Source organism: Garra rufa, chromosome 7 (genome assembly GCF_049309525.1).
Source record: "Garra rufa chromosome 7, GarRuf1.0, whole genome shotgun sequence".
NCBI classification, from domain to species: domain Eukaryota; kingdom Metazoa; phylum Chordata; class Actinopteri; order Cypriniformes; family Cyprinidae; genus Garra; species Garra rufa.
The window spans coordinates 24,626,520-24,641,634 of record NC_133367.1 but is presented as its reverse complement, the minus strand read 5'-3'; the positions used below and the strand labels follow the sequence as shown (position 1 = coordinate 24,641,634).

General features: G+C 38.0%; 3 protein-coding genes across 4 annotated transcripts; 2 read left to right on the top strand and 1 right to left on the bottom strand.

Moving 5' to 3' along the window:
* Nucleotides 1–367: 367 nt before the first annotated feature.
* On the bottom strand, nucleotides 368–2,035 carry fam32a (family with sequence similarity 32 member A). Its single transcript, XM_073844238.1, has 4 exons — nucleotides 1,884–2,035; nucleotides 1,582–1,720; nucleotides 1,321–1,374; nucleotides 368–1,230 (listed from the first exon to the last, which is right to left on the bottom strand). Exons 1-4 carry the CDS (start codon nucleotides 1,949–1,951, stop codon nucleotides 1,162–1,164), a joined length of 330 nt encoding a protein of 109 aa, XP_073700339.1. The 5' UTR covers nucleotides 1,952–2,035; the 3' UTR covers nucleotides 368–1,161.
* Nucleotides 2,036–2,250: 215 nt separating this feature from the next.
* mrpl54 (mitochondrial ribosomal protein L54) lies at nucleotides 2,251–5,286 on the top strand. Its single transcript, XM_073844711.1, has 3 exons — nucleotides 2,251–2,416; nucleotides 2,625–2,781; nucleotides 4,856–5,286. Exons 1-3 carry the CDS (start codon nucleotides 2,296–2,298, stop codon nucleotides 4,986–4,988), a joined length of 411 nt encoding a protein of 136 aa, XP_073700812.1. The 5' UTR covers nucleotides 2,251–2,295; the 3' UTR covers nucleotides 4,989–5,286.
* Nucleotides 5,287–5,560: 274 nt separating this feature from the next.
* Nucleotides 5,561–14,078, top strand: malt2 (MALT paracaspase 2). Of its 2 annotated transcripts, none has more exons than XM_073844255.1 (17): nucleotides 5,561–5,811; nucleotides 7,417–7,571; nucleotides 7,666–7,832; nucleotides 7,972–8,105; nucleotides 8,182–8,332; nucleotides 8,412–8,599; nucleotides 8,685–8,781; nucleotides 8,869–8,913; nucleotides 9,286–9,327; nucleotides 9,601–9,804; nucleotides 10,658–10,835; nucleotides 10,920–10,994; nucleotides 11,230–11,357; nucleotides 11,522–11,671; nucleotides 11,757–11,914; nucleotides 12,052–12,189; nucleotides 13,449–14,078. In XM_073844255.1, exons 2-17 carry the CDS (start codon nucleotides 7,435–7,437, stop codon nucleotides 13,878–13,880), a joined length of 2,424 nt encoding a protein of 807 aa, XP_073700356.1. In that variant the 5' UTR covers nucleotides 5,561–5,811; nucleotides 7,417–7,434; the 3' UTR covers nucleotides 13,881–14,078. The 2 variants fall into 2 exon arrangements, with proteins under 2 accessions (XP_073700356.1, XP_073700357.1); XM_073844256.1 differs by having other exon boundaries at nucleotides 5,562–5,811; nucleotides 7,975–8,105.
* Nucleotides 14,079–15,115: the final 1,037 nt, after the last annotated feature.

The following is a 15,115-nucleotide window of genomic DNA, read 5'->3' as shown; positions in this document are numbered from 1 at the left end:
ACCCATGCAATGTATTTTTGGCTATTGCTACAAATATACCCCAGCGACTTAAGACTGGTTTTGTGGTCCAGGGTCACATATATAACTATAACAGTTCCTATCTTATCGACCTAAAAAATCGCAGCCGGTATTAGTACACGATATAACTATAGAAGTGTCAAGTTTTAAATAGGACAAATAACAAAACTCGTTGGTCATTTTTGAACACGATGCTATTGGTCTAATAGGATTCAATGATCTATGCTAAGCTATGCTAAAAGTGAAATCGCCAGAACAGGAGAACGGCTGAATGGATTTCAAAGCGGTAAAACTCAACTTATTAACTCGGGGAGAGTTCCTTTAAATCAATACTACATTTCACAAGTAAAACACTTACACTGTTTATTTGGTGGTCAGGTTTTACAATAAACACAACCCAATCAAAATCTTAAATAGGTAGTTGAACCAAAAGTTACAAAATATAATGATCACTACAAGGAAACGTTCTGACCTTAAAGGTTGTATCAGCGATTTCTAGCCTAAAACATAAAGTGTCAATTTCAGCTGACCTTTCTTCACGATCCGCTCGCTGCCTGCCCCATAAATTGTCTGTGAAAAAAACGCGTCTCTCTGGTCAGATATGCCAAAAAAAACAATTGGCGCTATCAACTATTCCACAGATAAACAAACAGTGTTCCAACCAATCAGCGTCAGGGGTTTGGTGTTGTGGACTTTCGTACTGGTGCAGGGATGTGAGGGAGGCGGAGCGAAAGTCCACAACACCAAACCCCTGAAGCTGATTAGTTGGAACACTGTTTGTTTATCTGTGGAAAGGTTGGTAGTGCCGATTGTTTTTTTTGGCATATCTCGGACCCTAGGCTGACCAGAGAGACGCGTTTTTTTCACAAACAATTTATGGGGCAGGCAGCGAGCGGATCGTGATGAAAGGTCAGCTGAATTTGACACTTTATGTTTCAGGCTAGAAATCGCTGATACAACCTTTAATAAGAGAACAGTTTAAAAATCAAAATTGCATTATACAGTTTTATTACAATTTTAGTACATCCCGAAGGGAAAATGAAAATTGAGAAAAATCGTTTTGGCCGAGAACGCAAGCAGCATGTGTGGTAACATTGCTGCTGATTTTGCTCTGAAAGCACCCAGTCGAAAATCCACAGATATTTATTTCGTCCAGCTGACTTTGGGAATGTCGTAATGCTCTGTCAGTGTATCCAGGTGTCTGTTGAAATCCTGTAACACACACAAAAAAGATGTTATTCACACGCAAAAAAAACACAGAACACCTAAAATATTGATATCTATTAGCAGCGACAGACTTACCTCAACTCTTCTCTTGTGTGTTTTGGAGGCCTTCTTTAAAATCCTTTCCATTTGCTATTTAAAAAAGTTACAAAGAGAGAATATTATTTTACAAATATAACTCAAACCGCAAAAAGATTGTGTAGATTAGAAATTACGTGATTTCCTTACTCAGCATTTGAAATAATAAAAACTCAATGAATTACTTACTAATGAGCTCGTCTTATATGACAACTGAATAAAAACTATATATAGCTATACAAAATACATAATGCGCCATACCCTTTTCTCTTGTATTTTGTCGAATGCCATCTGTGCTGGTGTCCTTTTATCAACATAAACTTTCTTCGTTTCTTCTTCATTTTGACTGGTCAAAACCTGCTCCTCTAAACGCTTCCTTTCCTTGTCCTTCTTCTTTTTCCTATGGAAAACAAGAAAGAAAGTAATTTATAACCAATAACCTGAAACAACAGTCGCATAAAAACACAGAGCTAGCATAACAGCTAACGGCTGTCGTGAAGGCAACGCCTTCCGATAACAAAGCTAAAACACATATCTAAATATTAAGATAAGCAAATACATACTTTTTACTTGCTAAAGAGACTCCTTTTAGTTTCAAAGAGCCTGTTTGGACCGTGTTGTACTCCGACATTTTAGCGAGCGTCTGAATCGATCAGCTTTCGACCAAACAGATGATGTTTATCATTAGCCTCGGTTTTACCGCCCTCTAGAGGACATAAGAGACTGTTGTTTTTTTTACTGGAGAAGTGTTTTTACTTCAGTTTCTCTTATGTTTTGCACCTACGTTGCTTATAAATTATTGTTATACTGCTTGATATAGAACGTTATTGGAAACAGTGAAGTTTGAGCCAACAGGGCTACATTTTGGATCTAAACTGTGCGTAAAGTGCGCATGCGTGTTGCCGTTTCACCCGGAAGTACGCATCTCATACATGTACTGTTCAGACAGCATGGTGGAAGATCTGAGGAGGCATAATGGCATATTGTGTACTTCATTCTTTTAAGAGGATAAACTTGCCTGTTCTTAATGCGTGTAACGAGCTTTTTGTTACCACTCTTCGGATTCAGTCCCGTAGTTATGCTGTCAAGAAACCAGGTAAGGTGTGTTTTTGTAACGGTGCGCTTTTGTATTTGTAGCTGTACAATGTCAACATTAACCTGCGACTTCTGACCTTGTGGGAACAATTTTTAAAACGTTATGAATTTGTCTAATTGTGTATATTTTATATTCATATTTCATTTAACATTTGTATATTGTAAAATATTTGAATAGCTATTTTATGAAATATTCTTGTCTTTTTTAGCTGTCAAAGGCAAGGGTAAAGGAATGGTAAAGGAAGTTTTTAAGGGTCCAGACGTTTGTAAGGATCCGGTAAGACTTTGCACACATGCAGTTGGAGTCAATGTCTTTAAACAAGGCGAGGACCCTCTTATTAAACCCAAGGAGGAATATCCTGAATGGTATGATTTGTGCTGTTATGTATTTATTTATGGTAGAAAAAAACACATTTGTGACTTTTTACCTCACAATTCTGACTTTCCTCACAATTGCTTATGAACGTATAATTGCGAGTTTATGTCTTGCAGTCTACACTTTTTTTTTTTTTCAGAATTTTGAGTTGAGAAAATTTTTTAAATTTTCTCTCCGAATTTTGAGTTGACATCATATATTTTTTACCTTATTTCTCAGAATTCTGAATTTACATCTCATAATTTTGACTTTTTCTCAGAATTCTGAGTTTACATCGTATATTTTTAACCTTATTTCTCAGAATTCTGAATTTACATCTCATAATTTTGACTTTTTCTCAGAATTCTGAGTTTACATCGTATATTTTTAACCTTATTTCTCAGAATTCTGAATTTACATCTCATAATTTTGACTTTTTCTCAGAATTCTGAGTTTACATCTTGTAATTTTGACTTTTTCTCAGAATTCTGAATTTACATCTCATAATTGTGACTTTCTCTCAGAAATTTGAGTTTACATTGTATATTTTTTTAACCTTATTTCTCAGAATTCTGAATTTACATCTCATAATTTTGACTTTTTTCCCTCATAACTTTTAATTTACGTCTCAGAATTCTGAATTTGGAGCTCACAATTTTAAACTTTTTTTTCCCCTCACAATTCTGACTTTTTCTTCTCACAATTGCTTATGAACTTATTATTGCGTGTTCATATCTTGCAGTCTTGACACTTTTTCTCAGAATTCTAAATTCGCATCTCATAATTTTGACTTTTTCCTCTCAGAATTCTGAATTCCCATCTCATAATTTTGACTTTTTGTCAGAATTCCTTTGCATCTCGTAATTTTGACCTTTTTTTCCTCAGAATTCCGATTTTACATCTCATAATTTTGAACATTCTTTTTAGAATTCTTTTGCATCAAATAATTTTGCCTTTTTTTCTCAGAATTCTGAGTTTTACGGTGCCCGCCAGGGGACACCTTCGGTTCACTTATGTTTGTCGTGGCCACGACATATAAACTCGTGGGAACATCATATTATGTTGTGGCCACGAGATATTAATTCGTGGGAACATCATATTAACTCGTGGGAACGTGATATTATGTCGTGGCCACGACAAACATAAGTGAACCGAAGGTGTCCCCTGGCGGGCACCGTAGAGTTTAGATCCCGTGTTTTTAATTTTTTTTTCCTGAATTTTGAGTTTACATCTTGCATCTGTGACTGTTTTCTTGGATTACTGCATTTATATTTTGCTATTCTGACCTTTGTTCTTAGAATTTTAAGTTTACGTCTTGCGAGATTAACTGTTTTTTCTCTGAATTTTGAGTTTATCAAATTGTGTATCACACAATTCAGTTTTTTTTCATAATTAAGTTGATATCTTTCAATTCCAAACTTTTTTTTTTTAATTCTGAGTTTATATCTTGCTAATTGAGACTTTTTTTTCTTTTTTTCTCTTCTCTCTAAATTCTATGGAAGCTTATTTCTGCCACTGAATAAAAAATTAAAAAGGTAATTGCGACTTTTTATCTCACAATTCTTACTTTTTTCCTCAGAATTGCATAATATAAACTCACAAATGCAAGACTTTTTTTTCTTAAAATTCAGACTTAATAACTTGCAATTCTGAGAAAAAAATTGGAATTGTGAGTTTATATCTCGCAATTCTGAGAAAAAAGTTGTGAGTTTGTATCACACAATTTCTAGGAAAAAAAAGTCAGAATTGTGAGAAGTAAACTCACAATTGCAAGAAAAAAGTTGCAATTACATTTTTTTATTCAGTGGCGGAAAACGGGCTTCCATAAAATTCTGAGTTTACATCTTACAATTCAGGGTTTTTTTTTGGTTTGTTTCCACCACTGAATTAAAAATGAAAAAAGTAATTTTGTCACAATTCAAAAGTGTATATCTTACAATTCAGACTTCCATTCCTCCGCAGAAAAGAATAAATGTATTAAAAAATATTTTTTATCCCACTGCAAAAATAATCTTTCATATTTATTGCATCTCAAATTAACTATGAAAAATACCATGCTTGTAACTTGTTGTCCCACACCCTCAGGTTGTTTCAGTTAGACCTCGGTCCACCCAAAAAGCTCAACGAGCTGGAACCAGACAGTCGGGAATACTGGAAGCTTTTAAGGAAAGAGCACATTTGGAGACATAATAAACTGCATAGAGGCAAAAAGATGTAGTGTATGGACAGAATCATGCATCTTTGAGAGGAAGACCTCAGCAAACCTTTGCGTTCCCAGCATTCACAGGCGCAGATTGAGATGTTTCAGATATAGAGAAGTTGATCTTCTGTTCCAGTGTAACAAACAAATCAGCGCTGACAAAGATAAGCAAACTTGTTCAGTTTTGCTGGTTGTGTTGGTTCTACTGTCTCTAAGGATCAAGTGGTTGTATTGTTGTTGTCTTTCTGTGTTACTGTTAACACCATTGTGTTATTGTTCAAACTTCTGTCATATGAAAAATAAAATTCGAATGTGAATTGTCAAAAAAAGTTTTCTACTGTATTTGTTCTTTATGAAAATGAAATGTCAGAGTGTTAGAAGACTAATTGTCAACAAAATTATCTGTTTGTCTATCTGTATATCTAAGGTCAGTGGTTGGCTACATCTCTTTTTCAGCAGGAATGACTCGTCTACAAGATGATGCCTTGCTGCTATAGGTCGAGAGAAGGTGAAAGTAAAAATCTATTGCTGCAAGCGGTGGGAGTGCATGCAAATACATGTTAGAAAGAGGAACTACTGACTGAAAAAGACAGAACCGCTGCGGATGTTTACCATACTGATTTGCGGAGCTTGATAAGCACAGTCGCAGTAACTGATTCAAAGTGAGTTAAACGGATATTGAGTGTACGATTGACTAAGTATTGGTAAACCAAAGTGTGTATACTGAGATTATTCTTTTTTTTATATAAACAGCAGTATTTGTGCTGCAGTCGCTTGACAAGTTACGTTTTACGAAGCCGGGATAAAATCACTTCCTGGAGTCTAAAGTACTGTATAACAGGTAGGCTAAGTGTACTTTTGTGTACTGTTTGCCGGTTAAGTTTAGATATTTACATACTTTTCATTTTACACTTGACGTTTTTTAAAATGAAATCGAACATGAGCTAATCTGTGGTCTAAGCGATCTATATCGAGCTTTTCTAATCATGTTGGCAATGATGTGGTAGTCAACTGAAAGTTGTAATATATATCTTTGTGTTTGGTTATTTAAGCTTACAATTCGTAAAGCACCGACAAAGGTGTCGTATATGAAAAAAAAAATATAGGGTGCATTCGGTTCCGCATTTTGATGTTACTGTAGGCTATGTTGGGTTCTTCTTTTAATCCAGGAACGAAGTCAGCGTTATTTTAAAACGCGGATTAATTTTGGTTTATGTAGTGTTTTGAATACGATTTTTACAAAATAGTATAGGTTTGTAACGGCAACAATAAGGATGATAAAGTCTTTCACGAATCTAGATTAAAACACGTGTTCATGTGTACAGAAATGTAATTTGTATTACAAATGAGTTTTTGAAAAACGTCGCATTTTCCACAAAATTTAGATTTAATAACTTTATGAATGTCAAGATCAAGATTATTATTAGTGTTATTCCTTTTACTTCTATTATTTGATATATCACCAATTTTTCATTTGGTGGGCAAACGTGTTTCAAGAATTGCAGCATTAAAACTGGAATTTTTCCGAGACATTTTGTCCCTTTAATTCCCCCCCAAAAATACCAGTATGGAGTAAGGGGTTTTTAATGGTTTTGATATTTGTTAATATTGGTTAAGAGACTAGACATTGATCACAGCTTCCCTTTTTGTGATAGGGTTTGGGTGTTAGTGTAATAACATGTTTGTTAGGAAATTCATGCACTGTTTGGGACATAGTTCTGTAAACGTTTGGTTTGGGAAGTTGATTCATAGTTTATTTTTTAAAAAAGACCATGAAAGTAGGGACCACAGAAACCTATCATGGAAATTACATTGCATTTTATTAAACAACTGAAAGCTAGATCTTAAAGGGATAGTTCACACAAAATGGAAATTTTGTCATTAATTACCCTCATGTAGCTCCAAACCCGTAACACTTCAGAACACAAATTGAGGTATTTTTGATTAAATCCAAGAGCCCTCGACGCTACATAGACAGCAACGCAACTAAAATGCTCAGTAAAATTGTCTATGTGACATCAGGGGTACAACTGTAATTTAATGAAGCTACAAGAATATGTTTCTTTGCACAATGAAAACTAAAATAACTACTTTATTCAGCAATTTGTCTTCTCATCCCATCTGCTGCGAAACACCACCATTGTGGAGAGTAACATGAAGAATTGTTGAATAAAGTTATTTTAGGGTTTCTCGTAGCTTCGTAAAGTTATGGTTGAACCCCTGATGTCCTTGCTAGATTTCTAGACCTGGGAACATTTCAGTTGTGTTGCTGTCTATGGCGTGTCAGAAAGTTCTTGGATTTCATTGGAAATAGCTTAATTTGTGTTCCCGAAGATGAATGAAGTTCTTACAGGTTTGGAACGACATGAGGGTGAGTGATTAATGACAAATTTTCTGGGTGAACTAATGACCAATGTAAATAAACCTCTTGTGCTTTCATTTTCAGATAATCATTCATCAAGTTATGGACGACAAGAATTTGGGTGTAGAAACACTGAGCGAGGTGGCGTTAAACAGACTCGGATACATGCTAGACAATCTAGAGTGTGGTTGGAGACAGCTGGCAAAAGCAGTGGCCGAACATGAAAAGTTCTGCTATAGGTAGGTGTGTTATAGACTAAATTGTGTGGAATAGCGAACCAATATCGTGCATGGTTATGACCAGTTCACAATTAATAAATCTACTTCTTTGTAGTGAAAAAGAGCTGACTGACTGCTCTCTCAAAGTGCTAAGTCCACATGGCAGTCCTGGACGATACCTGCTTGCCCTCCTTGCAGATAGAGGGTGTACCTTGGATTTCCTGCTTCAGTGCCTGAAGAAAATTGAGCACCGAGAGGCTGTTGGATTTCTTACCACACATGGTAGCTAAATATAACAAAAACCTGATGATGTAATATAGAACAGGTTCACCAATCTCACTCTGGTGTGCCTTTGCGGTTTGGTAACCGAAAGGCCGAAGAGGGTGAGTCATATCACTGAGGTGTTGTTTGTGTTTTTAAGTAGTGATGGAGCAGATTGATATTACACTTCAGCCACAGAGTCAGCGGGTACCAGAGGGGAGTACCATAGTTCTGAGCTGCAGAGCAGTTGGACCTGTGGAGCTCACCTACCAGTGGTTCAAAGCCAAAGATGAGGTCTGGTGTACCAAATTTCTAACTGAATCTACTGATTTGAAGTATTATCCTTAGTCTGGTTCATGTTTCATGGTAGGTGCCAGGAGGCAATAGCCCAGAGCTGGTACTGAATCCTGTTAGTCCAGCTCAACAGGGCCCTTACATCTGCCGTGTAAGTTCTGGGGAAAAGTACGTCTTCTCCAACTGGGCCCATGTACGTCTAGTGAGGTCTGAAGGTGCAAGTGCAGGCATGTGAAGATTTCGCTTTAAGTTGAGTCTGATATGAATCAGATTTCCTTCATCCCTGATAAATTACATCAATTGCAGGTTCCAGCAGTAGCTACTTCCCTTCATCAGCAAGTGGGCTGTATATAACTCAGCAACCTAGGACTGAAGTGTTGATGGAGGGAGACACTCTCTATCTCGAATGTGCTGCTCAGGCCAACCCGCCTCCCCGGTTCCAGTGGTATCTTAACAAACAGCCAATGCCAAACTGTACTAGAAGCTTCTTAAAGGTACTCATGAAAGTCTCACAGTTAAATGCGTAGAAAAATTCATTTGAATTTATTGACTTGGGCATCTGTATGGGCTTGTCCACAGATTCCGTGCATAACCACAGCAGACAGAGGTATATATACTTGCAAGGTTTACAACCTCTATCATGAAGCATGGAGTGATCAGGTCCAGGTAAACATTGGTAAGGCACTTGAGACAAAATTATGCATAATTGTTCTCTTAAATATAAGTGAAATAAATCAATATAGCATGGCCTGTTTTTACACAGGTCCTGGTTCCTTTTCTGAAGTTTCATGGGAAATGCCTAAAGTAGGTAAGCATCTGTTTGAATGTACGATTTTAGCACATCAGCCCTGTCCCAAATGGCACCCTAAACCCTCACAGTCTTCCTCTGAGTCCGCACTGTCATGATGTTCCGCCGCTTTGACTGTCAGGTAGAAGTCTGCTGCGGAGCTCGCCCCAGTTATGGGTTTGGCAGAAGTGTGTATCGAGGGCAATCGTGAGCACCCTTTCAAATGCTAAAATGACAAATGGGACACCCTTTGGTCTTGTGGACTTAAAGAACACACGCACACTGTGGCCATTGTAAGTCCGCAAGTCTGGAAGTGCACATGAAGTGTGCTATTTGGGACAGGGCCTTCTGCTGATGCTTTCTTGTCACTCACATGCACCTTACCTTTTACAGGTACTTCTGTTGCGGGTCCAAGGCAAATGGTTGATTGTTGTGGTAAGTGATAGGCCAGGGGTGTCCAAACTTGGTCCTGGAGGGCCACTGTCCTGCAGAGTTTAGCTCCAACCCTAATTAAACACACTTGAACCAGCTAATCAAGGTCTTACTAGATATGCTGGAAACTTTCAGGCAGGTGTGTTGAGGCAAGTTGGAGCTAAACTCTGCAGGACACCAACCCTCCAGAGTTTGGACTGCGGAAGTGTGGTGGTTACTCTTGGCATTTCTTGTAAAGATCTGCTATGTTAATCTTGTTGCTTTAACAATTTATAGCCACTGATAAAGTAGCACTGCTTATTGGGAACATGAACTACCTGCATCACCGGCAGCTGAGAGCCCCCATGGCGGATGTGCATGAGTTGACAAACCTTCTACGCCAGTTAGACTTCAAAGTCGTCTCTCTGCTAGACCTCAACTGGCAGGAGATGCACAGTGCTGTTACTGAGTTCCTGCTGCTGTTGGATCGAGGCGTTTATGGTTAGTTCCTTTTGCATCATTTGGATTTGTCCAATCGCAGGAATAGGCAATGTTGGTCCTGGAGTGGCGATGAGTTTAGCTCCAACCCTGAAAAAACCTCACCTATCCCTAAGGTGCATTCCAAACGGGATATATCACTCTCCGAAGGGCACTTTGGAGTGAAAACAGTCATGGCCACTATATTAAAGGATCATTCAAACCAAAGTGCTCAAAACTGGCCACTTCAAAGAGCCCTTAAAATTCGAAGGGTACAACTGATGGACACTTGGGGTCCCCATGATTCTTTGCACAAGGAAGTTGTTTGGTGTCACACCCTGCGTTCCATTCGGAAGAGCTTATCTCTATGCCCTAATCCTTTCAAAGGGTTTACCCTCTGGAGTGAGAGCAGGAAAGTGGGTCCCCAGGAGCAGGGTTGAGGGCCTATGGATTTAGGGCATAGGGATGAACCCTTCAGAATGGAAAGCAGGGTTAGTAATTCTGGACACCTTAATTAGCTTGTTCTGGTGTGTTTTATTTGGGTTGGAGCTAAACTCTTCATGACAGCGGTACTCCAGGACCAACGTTGCTTATCCCTGAACTATAGAGAGTTATGCAGTTACTATGTCTGGGGTGGTTATCGTCTGTCCTGGAGAGCCACTGTCCTGCAGAGTTTTGCTTTAACCTTAATTAAACTTTGACTAAATCCTTAGGCCTTAAATACCTTGTTCAGTTTTGTTTGATTAGAATTGGAGCTTTACTCTGCAGGACTGTAGCTCTCCAGAACTGATGTTGGCCACCCCTGTACTAAGTCCTGTACATCCTGATTGGTTGTTTATTACATTTGGATCATTTTATCCATGTCTACAATTTCAAGGTCTGTTGTACTTTGCTGGTCATGGCTATGAAAACTATGGGAACAGTTTCATGGTACCCATTGATGCTCCAGCCTCCTATACCTTCAAGCAATGCCTCTGGGTGCAGGACGTGTTGCAACGCATGCAAGAGCGCCAGACGGGACTTAACGTCTTTCTTCTGGACATGTGTCGGAAACGGTGAGGTTTGATTTATAAGTTTTTTTTAGTTTATCATGCATGAAATTATACTCAAACCTGACTGCAGTTGTGTTGTTCATACAGAAACCCAAATGACGAGATCATCCCACAACCTGGCCCCTTGAAAGTGACTGCAAACATAGTGTTTGGCTATGCAACGTAAGTCTAATGCAGGGATGCCCAAATTCGGTCCTGGAGGGCAGGTGTCCTGCAGTTTAGCTTCAGCTTGCCTCAAGATACTCGCCTGGTTCAGGTGTGTTTAATTATGGTTCGAGCTAAACTCTGCAAGATAGTGGCCCTCCAGGACCAAGTTTAGACACCCCTGGTCTAATCCAATGACATGCATTTTATTGACATCTAGAAGTTGATTGCAATCTTTACATTCTGGATTCAGGTGTGTTGATGCCGAAGCATTCGAAGTAAATAAAGACGATCTCTCTAATGGAATCTTCATGAGTTTCCTCAAGAAAAGACTAATGGAGCCAGAGAAGGTCACAGTCTTACTTGACAAAGTAGCAGAAGGTTTGGGGTTAAAGATGTTCAAATCATATTTGGTATCAACAAAAATGTTACAAAATGTTATTTTAATATAAATTTTAAGCTACATCTATGTCATGGGCTTCTTTCAAACAATTGATGACACCAAGCATGACCGCGTAGTTTTACAGATTCAGTGTCCATTGCAGATATGGGAAGGTGTGAAATCACTCGTGGTCGGCAGGCTCTAGAGCTGCGCAGTAATCTCTCGGAGCGCCGTGCCCTGACAGACAGCATTCAGGCTCCAGCATGCCAAGTCACAGCATCAACGCGGAACTTGCAGTGGGCCATTGCACATGGTGGGACCTTTTCGTTATAAAATCCTTAGGCAAAGCACTTTGGCTGTAGATAGACGTAATAATGATTTTGTGTAAATTGTTCCAGTCATCCCAGAGAGCCGCTGTATTCAGTTCGAATGTGGCGTCAAGGTACAGCTAGGTTTCGCTGCGGAATTCTCCAACATCATGATCATCTACACTCGGATATTGGAGACTCCTAAAGACATTGCGTACTGCTCTGCTCAGCTCTCTGACTTTACAGAGGTAAACTGACTTTCTTGATCTGCAAAGAATATATAGAGTTAGTCCTGCTTCGATTTGGAGTATCTTCAGTTGGTTGTTAAACACATAGCCAAAGACACATTCTTCTGTAGTCAGTTTTGATAATGATATAATTTCAGGGTTCTGAAGTAGACCTGAAGCACAGCAATCAGGAGAGTCTTCGCGAAGCTGGCAGCTTACTTCTGTCCATGGATGATCTACTGCCTCTGGAACAACCTCGGCTCTTCACTCGTATTAGTGCCCTGCAAAGGCTCAAGGTATAGTATGAGCACAATATAATACAGGGGTTGGTCAAAATAAGAAAACAACTGGGAAATAGCCAATATTCTTTGTTAAAGGAGAAGTTCACTCCCAGAATAAACATTTCCTGATAATTTGCTCACCCCCATGTCATCCAAGATGTTCAGGTCTTTCTTTCTTCAGTTGAAAGAAATGAAGGATTTTGAAGAAAACATTCCAGGATTTTTCTCCATAATGTGGACTTCAGTGATGGCCATTGGTTTGAAGGTCCAAATTCAGATTCAATGCAAATTATATACTTTATAACCACAAATGTTCATCTTGCACTACCTCTTTGATGTGCGCATGAGTGATGTAGGCAGAAGTACCGACCCATGTTTACAAAGCAAACATGCAAAGAAAGTCAAATGCCCTTTACAAAATAGTATAACAACAATGTCAGTCAATTCTAAGTTGGAGAACATTTTTGAACTGAAGTACACAGACAAAGAACTAAGCATGCATGACTTTTCCAAGAAGATTACAGAATGACAGAAAGCATGCATTCACATTGGAGAGCTAATGCAAGACAAGCATTTGTGGTAAAAAAAAGTATATACATTTTTATTTTTTTAAGAAAATGGACAATCGTTTCGTTAGCCCTTTCAAGCTGCATTGAAACAATTCAATTGCAATTTGGACCTTTAACCCATTGGCCCCCATTGAAGTCCATCATATGGAGACAATTCCTGGAATGTTTTCCTCAAAAACCTTAATTTCTTTGTGATTGAAAAAAAAATACATTACCATCTTGGATGACATGGGGGTGAGTAAACTATCAGGAATTTATTATTCTGGAGTGAACTGCCTCTTCCAACCATCTTAGAATAGATTCATCAACTTCAGAGTAGTCTCCAGTAAAAAGTCATCTATCAGTCAGTTGTTTTAGAGAAGTTGAGAAAGAAATATGCTTTTTGCTCTTTTCTCCAAACTGTCCATAGTGGTTTAATAATATTGAAGTCAGGTGATTTTCAGGTAATTTGTCTAACCAGGGCATAATTGTCATAATTGTAAAGACTGTTGTTCCTAAAACACTGAACAAACTGGGCTGTTAAGTTTGCAGGTGTTCTTGCAAAATGGACTTCTATGATTTGTTCTTTTTGAAACAAGACACCCATTTCACAAATAACAATTCCGGTATACTGATTTACAAACAAGATAGTATAGAAAATGAAAATGAAATGAAAATTTTGTCCAATCACTGTAAGGCATATCTTACTTGTTTTTTCCCTCGCAGAAAGAGCTCGCGTTTACTGTTTGTTTACACTACAAGTACACTAATCTGGACGAAGAGCTCTTGGAAGAGCAAAGGGTCAATGTAGGCAAACCATTAGTGTCTAAACTCAACCTCCACGAGCCACGACTCCCTCACACCTCCTCCTCTGACCTACACACATCCAGTATGATAGAGTCTTCATCCTTCAGTGAAAGCTTGAGAGCTAGCCTGCCTGACTTAACCTTTTCCTCCATCGGATCTACATCTACATCCTGGTCCTACTATGAGGGACCTATGGAATCACCCACATTTTCAAGCTTGAAGAATGAACCAGAGGAAACCACTTGTCTGGAGTTCCTTGAATCCGAAGAACCTCCCACCATCAAGAGTTTGCCTAGCGCCTCTTCTCAGGAACTCCCATTCAAATTTAGCAACTTACCAAATTCCCTTTAGCAGGAAAGTGTTCAAAGCTGCGGGTCTTGGATGTTACAGTATATATGTTACACTGTGATTTTATGGTATTCGCCCTGTCTGCCATATGTTATAGAAGCCTGTGAATGTAATGTAATTGAGAAAGTTGGCGTATTCTTACAGCTTACATTATGGTATTGTTGATAAATTTGCCAGTGCATTAAATTATACTATTTTGTATTTGTTTGGTTTTTCATTAAACTACACCACAAATGATTTTGTCTATGACAATGTTTGTAATGTATCTGTCGCCTACATTTTAACATGCTAAAAAAGAAATGGCCTACATAAATAAAACAATGCCAATATTACAAAATGTAACTTTAAAAGGTGAATCACTCATTATTCTAAAGAAACATTGTCCAACAGCAACACCAGCAGATACAGTTAAAGCGGAAGTCCATGTCTCTCTTGCCTCCCCTGAGTCCAATGAGTTTTAACAGACCCCCTAAACCGGGTTGCCAGGTTTTCACAACAAAACCCACCCAACTGCTACTGAAAACTAGCGCAATCACATTTCGAGGGGGTACCCCTGGTACAGTTCAGCAACCCCAACGTTATTGGGGTTGCTTCATGCGACAAATCTCGCCTTTTATGTTTGTGCGAAGACTAATTTAAAAAAGTAACCAATTCACTTTGATATAATTACTTTGTTACATCAAAATAAAACTTAAAATGGCACGAAAATGTGATCTGTGACCAATATTTATCAAGCTTTGATGACTGATGATCCGAAAAAGTCTAAATAGTTCAAATTTAATAATAAAAAAATATATATATAGCTTGGAATAAATGTAAAATACTCAAAACTAAAATCGAGTGAGATTCATACTTGGCTTTATATATATATATATATATATATATATAGAGAGAGAGAGAGAGAGAGAGAAATATTTGGTTAACCAAGAGAATGTGACTGGGATATGAATTTATATTTGATAAACTACTGATATCTAGCAATCAAAATTTGATAATAAATTTAAACAATACATTGCATGGATCAAATTTATTGATTTTTAAACCTTTTTTTATTTTATGCCAAATATCATTAGGATATTAAATAAAGGTCATGTTCCATAAATGTAAATTTCCTACTGTAAATATATCAAAACTTAATTTTTGATTAGCAATATGCTAAGAACTTCATTTGGACAACTTTAAAGGGGATTTTCTCAATATTTTGACTTTTTTGCCCCCTTAGATTCCGGATTTTCAAA

Coding starts and splice junctions, on each gene's coding strand:
- malt2 (XM_073844255.1), top strand. CDS start 7,435: ATGGACGACAAGAATTTGGGTGTAGAAACACTGAGCGAGGTGGCGTTA. Junction 8,914..9,285: donor ATGGGAAATGCCTAAAGTAG/GTAAGCATCTGT, acceptor TACCTTTTACAG/GTACTTCTGTTGCGGGTCCA. Junction 11,358..11,521: donor ACTTGACAAAGTAGCAGAAG/GTTTGGGGTTAA, acceptor TGTCCATTGCAG/ATATGGGAAGGTGTGAAATC.
- mrpl54 (XM_073844711.1), top strand. CDS start 2,296: ATGGCATATTGTGTACTTCATTCTTTTAAGAGGATAAACTTGCCTGTT. Junction 2,417..2,624: donor TTATGCTGTCAAGAAACCAG/GTAAGGTGTGTT, acceptor TGTCTTTTTTAG/CTGTCAAAGGCAAGGGTAAA. Junction 2,782..4,855: donor AAGGAGGAATATCCTGAATG/GTATGATTTGTG, acceptor CCACACCCTCAG/GTTGTTTCAGTTAGACCTCG.
- fam32a (XM_073844238.1), bottom strand. CDS start 1,951: ATGTCGGAGTACAACACGGTCCAAACAGGCTCTTTGAAACTAAAAGGA. Junction 1,721..1,883: donor GTCTCTTTAGCAAGTAAAAA/GTATGTATTTGC, acceptor TGTTTTCCATAG/GAAAAAGAAGAAGGACAAGG. Junction 1,231..1,320: donor CACACAAGAGAAGAGTTGAG/GTAAGTCTGTCG, acceptor TGTGTGTTACAG/GATTTCAACAGACACCTGGA.